The following is a 7,222-nucleotide window of genomic DNA, read 5'->3' as shown; positions in this document are numbered from 1 at the left end:
AACACGGTGAAACCCCGTCTCTACTAAAAAAATACAAAACAATTAGCCGGCATGGTGGCGGGCGCCTGTAGTCCCAGCTACTCGGGAGGTGAGATTGCACCACTGCACCCCAGCCTGGGCGACAGAGTGAGACTCTGTCTCAAAAAAAAAAAAAAAAGAAGTCACTGCCAGACAGAGGGAAGCCCAGCGATCCAGAGAAAGGCCGTGGGATGTCAGAGGGTCCCCATCCTGTCCCCTGAGCCCACCAATCACGGCCCACCTCGCCACCACCCACCTCATCACCAGTCCTTGTGTTGATAATGCTCCTGGCTCCAGCATATGTCTGGCAGCCCTAGGAGTGGCCGTGGAAAGATTCCTTGGAGCCGCAGGTGTGTGGGGCCAGAGTGAGTTCATCCCCCCCTCCTGCACCCGCGCTGCCCATGCCCTCTTGCAGGGCCCAGAGCAAGGGAGCAAGGGTGGGCGGCAAGAACCTGTCGCCTGGGGGCAGGTGCTGAGGATGGGGGCCAAGGTCCACCCGGTCCCCACCAGCCAGATCCCCCGTCTGTCCTGCACCCCTTTTCATCTGCCCGTGTGTTCCTGGCCACTCTCTGGGAAGCAGGAGCCTGAGTGGTGGGAAAGGAGACTAAGGAAGGGTCCTCCCAGAGGCCGCCCATGCCTGGCCCAGCCCAGTCCAGCCCAGTGGGGGCCCAAGTTCCGGAGTGGAGTGAGGCCTTGGAGGCCCCAAAACAGAAGAGGGACAGCGCCAACGTGCTCCATGGGTTTATTGAGGCTCTGTGGGGAGCAGGGTTGGAGGGAGCTGCGGGCTCAGTTGGCAGCCAGGATCTTCTGCACCCAGGGTATGAGCTTGGTGACACGGGCATACACGCCGGGGCTGGAGGTGGAGCAGGTGTTGCTGCCCCAGGACACAATGCCCACCAGGGTCCAGGCTCCATCCTTCTGGCAGACCAGGGGGCCGCCGGAGTCGCCCTGTGGGAGAGGGAGAAGGGGGCTTGGATCTGGCAGCCAAGACAGACTGGTCCCAGGGGCCACTGGACATTGTTCCCAGAGTCCAGTCCAGGACCCCACACGCAGCAAAGGCTCAGCATGTCCTGTTGCGTAGGTTATGAAAGACCCCAGTAGCTGCTTATGTGGTTCATGCCCCTGGAAGCCTGAGCCAGCCCCGGAATGGGACCCTTTAATGGAAGCTCAGTAAAGCTGATTTGACCAATAGGAGGAAGAGCATGGTGGCGCTGGCCAAGGGGTCCGTGTGTGGGAGGGAGGGCTGCTGGAGCCCGCTGGCCTGCTGGGATCCACTGTCCAGATTGTGCACTGCACAACTCCAAGAGCCACTGGCTCTGACACTGGCCATGGAATTTTGCAACAAGGCGACTCTGACACCAGGAAGGAGTGGGGTTAGTAGATGGGAGCAGAGAGAGGTGGAAAGCCCAGGCCTCCCTTGCACCCCGCTCGCCTGGCCAGGGCCTGGGCAGGGCCAGCCTCACCATACAGGAGGAGACGCCACTGGCCCCGGCACAGATCATCACGTCGGTGATCTTTCTGCCCCAGAACTTCTTGCATTCGGCATTGGACAGGAGGGGCAGGGTCGCCTGCTGCAGCTTATCGGGGGTCTTGTTGGCTATAGGACAGGAGGAGGGTCAGGGCCCCTGGGCTCACTCAGCCAAGAGAGGAGGGAGAGACCCGGGGCTGACACGCCTGCCCTCCCCTGCACCATCACCACGATGTTGGGTACGGCCCCTGGAGCCTCAGAAGCGCCTGTGGGACAAGGGGGCCTCGGCCCTGCCCGGGTGGGAGCCCCGCACTGCGACTCCAGGCAGGTCAACCAGGGCAGGGCTCACCCGGCCGGGCGCTGCTCAGAAGCTTCCTGTGCAGGCTCCTCATGATCCGACCTGGATTTTATTTGCATTTGGGGGATTTTAAATTCAGAGGATTTTCAATAACGAACGGACAGTTAGGAGCATGTTGGAATTTAGAGCCAAACAAGAAGAGCCAAATGGTCACGGGGGGACTCTATGGCCAGGCAGCCCCGACCCTGGAGGCAGCCCCGTGGCCCCTCACCGTTGTACTTGGTCTTGCCCCAGCCTGTGGTGGCACACAGTGTCCCCGCGGGGAAGTCGTCGTCGGCACTGGGCAGGCACACGGCGGACACCGTCTGGGAGAAGCGGGCAGGTGTGGCCAGCTTCAGCAGGGTGATGTCATTGTTCACGGTCAGAATGCTGAACTTGGGGTTCTTGAAGACCTGGGGATGGGGGCCAGAGTGCCAGGGTGAGGCCCTGGGAGGAGGCAGGACCTGCAGGCTTTGAGGACACAGACTCCTTCCCTGGTGCCCGTTAAGGAGCAGTCCATCCGCAGGGCCAGAATGGGAAACACGAGGCCGGCCCGGCCCCACTGGATGCCTGTCCCTGAAGCAGCCAAGGGGTCTCCCCCCATGCCCACACCCCTGCCCTCTGCTGCACGGGGCCTGGGTACCTTGGCGATCTTCAGGACCTGGATGTTCTCTTTGTCAGAGCCCTGGTCAAACTCCCCGGCCACGACAACGTCGGAGGTCCTGGGCAGAGCGTTGTGGGTGAGAGAACATGCCCTGCTCCCCTCCCACCCGACCGGGGCTGGAAGCGGAGCCCGGGGCTGCCTGGTCCTCACCTGACCCCGCAGTGGGCGGCGGTGACCACCCAGTCCTCGCTGATGAGGGAGCCTCCGCAGAAGTGGAAGCCGGTTTTGTCCTGGGAGCAAGATGGGGAGGGCCAGCAACTCACACCCGGGGGCACCCCCAGCTTGGCCCCTACCCAGGGTGCCCCCCGCCTTGCAGAACCCCCCTCACCTGCAGGGACACCTGCCAGGGCCAGGATCCGGGGATGGCGTCCTCCCCATTCACGATCCTGGACAGGCCGCTGAGCACCGGGTGGATGGTGGGGACTCCGCAGCCTGGGGTGGGGAGTGGGCTGAGGGGTCCCCGCCATTGGGACCCCACCCACTGGGTCCCAATGCTCCAGCCTCCTCTCACTCCCAACTCTTTTCCAGTCTCTGGGACCTAGACTGGCTCCCACATCCCCTCCTCTGAGAAGTTGGCCCTGGCTCTCCTCTCCCCAGTGCTGGAATCCCCGGGTACAACTGAGTCCAATGAACTGGGCCGTGGGCTGCTGAGGAATGGGGTGTTGGTCCCACCTCAGTTCAGAGAAGTCACACAGGTGGAGTGTGCGGTGGGCAGCAGCCCCAGCGCTCAGGCTGGGAGGCCAGACTCTGTGGGTTTGAACCTGGTTCCCTCCCTGCCCAGCTAAGCCACTCAGTGTCCCCATCAGCAAAATGGGGATCACACCGTTTCTGACCTCACAGGTTTGGTAGAGTGAGCAGGCAGAGCGCCAGCTCTGTGCCTGGCACCCGGGAAGTGCTCCGTGAGCAGGAGTTTAAGAGGGTGAGTGAGGCTTGAGGTTCTGAAAGGTTTGGACTGAATGGCGCCAAGCCCCAGCTGCCACTGCCCAGTGCTGGGGCCACTGACTGTTTGGGAGTTTCCTGAAGGCCTCAGGGCAGCCCCCGGACACCTGCCTCCTCCCTTGGGAGCCTCAGGTCGGCTGGGGGTGAGGAAGGGGAGAGGGACTCCCCAGCTCCCAAGCTCGGAGGCGGCAGCTGAGCCTGGGAGGGAGGCTATGACCTGGTCCAGGCCTCACAGTGCCCACGGCAGAGATGGAGCTGGTGACTCGCCCAGGCCCACACTGCGGTGCACAGCTGAACTGGGAGCTGGGGCCCTGCTGCCCCTTGCTGGCCTCGGGGCTGGGAGTGAGAGGAGACAACCCTTCGGCCTCCACAGGGCCTGACACTCACCGAAGGCGGTGCCCAGGAGGGCCCAGCAGGAGAGCAGCCAGAGGAAAGCCATGGTGCCGCTGGCAGGGGTGTGGGACACCTGTCTGCGGGTCCCCGTTATAGCCCTGTGCGCCTGCTGTTATCTGGAGACCTTGAGGTGATAATCCCTTCCCTGGGAATGGACAAGATGTGTCGGTACAGGGCTGGCCAGGGAGCCTGGGATGGCAGCAGCTGTGGCCTTAGCTGAGCCGGGCTAACCCAGGTGGCCTTCGACCATTGCCTTTCTCCTCCAGGCCCAGGCTTGGGCAGGGGCCTCCAGGGGCTGAGTCCAGCATCCCCGGGTTTGGGCCCCAGCTGAGTCTCTTGTGCTCTGCAAATAATTCACTTGATATTTTCACGGTTTGAAAACCCCTGGGCAGGCCGGGTGCGGTGGCTCCCGCCTGTGATCCCAGCACTTTGGTAGGCTGAGGAGGGCGGATCACAAGGTCAAGAGATCGAGACCATCCTGGCTAACATGGTGAAACCCCGTCTCTACTAAAAATACAAAAAATTAGCCGGGCGTGGTGGCGGGCGCCTATAGTCCCAGTTACTTGGGAGGCTGAGGCAGGAGAATGGTGTGAACGCGGGAGGCGGAGGTTGCAGTGAGCCGAGATTGCACCACTACACTCCAGCCTCGTGACAGTGAGACTCCGTCTCAAAAAAGAAAAAAGAAAACTGCTGGGCAATGTGACCAAGTAGAGGAGAGGCTGGGGGAGCAGGCTTGTGCCCCATGGTGTAGCCAGAGGCTGGGGTGTGGGTGCTCCCCGGGTCCCAGGGGATGGCTAAGAAGGCTCAGTGAGGGCCCAGTCAACATCTGTGTTGGTCACTTGGGCTGTGTACAGGGGAGGGGTAGCTGCCCGCTGTCCTCACACTGGGCCACCCCTGCACACAGGCGCCAGCACACCTGGGCCCTGGAGCCGAGCAGGTGGCACCAGAGGGTAAGACTGGGCCTAGGGCCCGGCCTAGGGGCCTGGCATCCCCCTGATGAGAACTGATGGAGGTTGAACCTCAAGGCAGAGCATGGGCAGGGACACCTGGTGCCTGCTGTGGGTGGCAGCATGGATGGTGGAGCCCTTTCTCAGCAACTGGGAAATGGGGGAGGGGGAAATTTTGGATTGAGGCTGCCAGATGGAGGGCAAGTTCCCCAAAATGCACAGGAAAAGGTGCCTCGTGGCTGTTTTTAATTCTACCGCACTGATGACTGCAGCATGTGTGTTTACAGCACGGGTTTTGGGGTCAGGCAGCTGTGGAGCCGTGGGCAAACTACTTGCCCTCTCTGATCCTGTATGTAATTGAGGACGCTTAGAGTATGGGTCCCATGACAAAAGGAAGAGCCTTCTTGAGCACCAAGACCAGGCCAAGCACGCAATCCATGCTGGCGGGGCCCCTACATTCCTCTTTCTTGAGTGAATCACCTGTCCAGGCCCTTTGCTCATTCTAGGAGATTGTCTGAGGACAGAGGTGAGGGCGGGCACCAGCAGGACGGAGCATGGCCTGGTCGGGATGAGATGTACCCACCTCTGCATGCGCGTGGGCTCCTCCTGCCAGCCAGTGCCCACCAGGCCCACGAGAACAGCTGAACAAAACCAACAAATTCCTGCCTGTGGCAGCTGACAGCCGGGAGGAGGCTGGAGAGTTTAGAGAAAAGAGTCAATTTTTAAAATAAGTAAAATATACACACCAGCAGCTAAAGAGTTATTCTTCTCATTATTATTACTGATACTGAGGCCAGGAGGGCCTCACTCTGAAGGGGACATTTAAGCAAACAGCCTAGGAGTTTGTGGGAGCAGTCCAGAGCATCCTTGGAGGAGAGGAAACGAACATGGGGTCGCAGGACCCAAAGAGGCCTGTATCCCGAGGGCAGCGAAGAGCTCAGAAGTCGAGGGGGCAGGCCCAGGAGGGCCCTAATGAAGACGGTACTAGAGCCTCTGGGGCGGCCCCTAGCTACAAGCTGGCTGGGGCAGATGGGGGAAAGGGCGCAAGCCCTCGCCTGGCCTGAGTGACCTGTGGCCCCAGCTGTGTGGCCTTAGGAGCTGACGGCTGGCCGGGACCTCACCCGCTGCATCCCCAACCCCGCACAGGCTACAGAGGCTTGTGAGAACCCTGCAGCTGCAGCAGGGGTGGGGGACAGGCATGTACAGGTGTCCCCACTCCACTGCTCCTGGGGAAGGGACCCCGCCCACACACTGCCCTCCAGTCCCCATGGGATCTGGACCCGAATGGCGAGGAAGGAGCCCGGGGGACACTCAGGACAGATGAGTCAGGACACACGCGTGAGCTGGGGCCCTGGTGGGTGGGTGGGGCAGAACCGTGGCCTTCGCAAGAGTGGGAGCAGGAGGGATGAGCTGGGGGTCCCCACGTGCTGCAGCCTCCTGGCCACCTCTTCCTTTACTTACCTTGAAATGCCCTCACTTAAAATGTATTTAAAGCCAGGTACAGTAGCTCATGCCCGTGATCGCAGCACTTTGGGAGGCCGAGGCAGGAGGATCACTTGAGCCCAGGAGTTCAAGACCAGCCTGGGCAACATGGTAAGACCCCATCTGTACAAAAAATAAATTAGTCAGGGGTGATGGCACATGCATGGGGTCCCAGATCCAGGCTGGGACTTGGGAAACTGAGGTGGGAGGATCGCTTGAGCCTAGGAGGTGGAGGCTGCAGTGAGTGGTGATCATGCCGCTGGACTCCAGCCTGGGCGACAGAGTGAGAGCCTGTCTCAAAAAAACAAAACAAACAAACAAAAAACAACGAAGCTGATTTGTGAGGATCCGGGCACCCCTGTAACCACCACCTGCATCAAGGCAGAGACCATTTCCTTCACAGCCCCTTGGCAATCAATCCCCCATCTCCAGAAGCAACCACTGTTCTGATTTCTTTACCTGGAGGTTAGGTTTAGGTTTTGGTTTTGGTTGAGAGAGGCTCGCTCTGATGCCCAGGCTGTAGTGCAGTGGCATGATCACGGCTCACTGCAGCCTCAACCTCCTCAGCTCAAGCAATCCTCCCATCTCAGCCTCCAAAAGTGCTGGGATTACAGGTGTGAGTCATTGCACCAGGGGATGTTGTTGTTATTGTTAAATTTTAAAAACTGTTAGCAGCCAGGTGCAGTGGCTCATGGTTGTAATCCTTGCACTTTGGGAGGTCAAGGGGGAGGATCCTTTGAGCTCAGGAGTTCAAGACCAGCCTGGGCAACATAGTGAGACCCTGTCACTGAAAAAAAAAAAAAAAAAAAAAGCCAGGCATGGTAGCTGGCCCCTGTAATCCTGTAATCCCAGATACTGGGGAGACTGAGGTAAGAGGATGGCTTGAGCCCGAGAGGTGGAGGTTGCAGTGAGCTGAGATCACACCACTGCACTCCAGCCTGAGAAACAGAGCCAGACCTTGTCTCACACACACA

At 60.1% G+C, this 7,222-nt stretch overlaps 1 protein-coding gene across 2 annotated transcripts; it reads right to left on the bottom strand.

Moving 5' to 3' along the window:
- Positions 1-745: 745 nt before the first annotated feature.
- LOC129015761 (chymotrypsinogen B2) lies at positions 746-3,964 on the bottom strand. Of its 2 annotated transcripts, XM_054454282.2 has the most exons (7): positions 3,814-3,964; positions 2,816-2,919; positions 2,638-2,717; positions 2,467-2,545; positions 2,056-2,236; positions 1,482-1,615; positions 746-966 (listed from the first exon to the last, which is right to left on the bottom strand). In XM_054454282.2, exons 1-7 carry the CDS (start codon positions 3,863-3,865, stop codon positions 805-807), a joined length of 792 nt encoding a protein of 263 aa, XP_054310257.1. In that variant the 5' UTR covers positions 3,866-3,964; the 3' UTR covers positions 746-804. The 2 variants fall into 2 exon arrangements, with proteins under 2 accessions (XP_054310257.1, XP_054310258.1); XM_054454283.2 differs by lacking the exon at positions 1,482-1,615.
- Between the last annotated feature and the right edge of the window lie 3,258 nt (positions 3,965-7,222).

This window comes from Pongo pygmaeus, chromosome 18 (genome assembly GCF_028885625.2).
Source record: "Pongo pygmaeus isolate AG05252 chromosome 18, NHGRI_mPonPyg2-v2.0_pri, whole genome shotgun sequence".
Classification (NCBI taxonomy): Eukaryota; Metazoa; Chordata; class Mammalia; order Primates; family Hominidae; genus Pongo; species Pongo pygmaeus.
Note: the sequence above shows the minus strand (reverse complement) of the source record. Positions and strands in the feature narration are given on the sequence as shown.

What these genes read in the sequence shown, in the direction of transcription:
- LOC129015761 (XM_054454282.2), bottom strand. Translation starts at nt 3,865, where the DNA reads ATGGCTTTCCTCTGGCTGCTCTCCTGCTGGGCCCTCCTGGGCACCGCC. An exon ending in CCTGGCAGGTGTCCCTGCAG is followed by an intron (nt 2,718 to 2,815) that starts GTGAGGGGGGTT and finishes TCTTGCTCCCAG; the next exon opens with GACAAAACCGGCTTCCACTT. An exon ending in AGGTCCTGAAGATCGCCAAG is followed by an intron (nt 2,237 to 2,466) that starts GTACCCAGGCCC and finishes CCCCATCCCCAG; the next exon opens with GTCTTCAAGAACCCCAAGTT.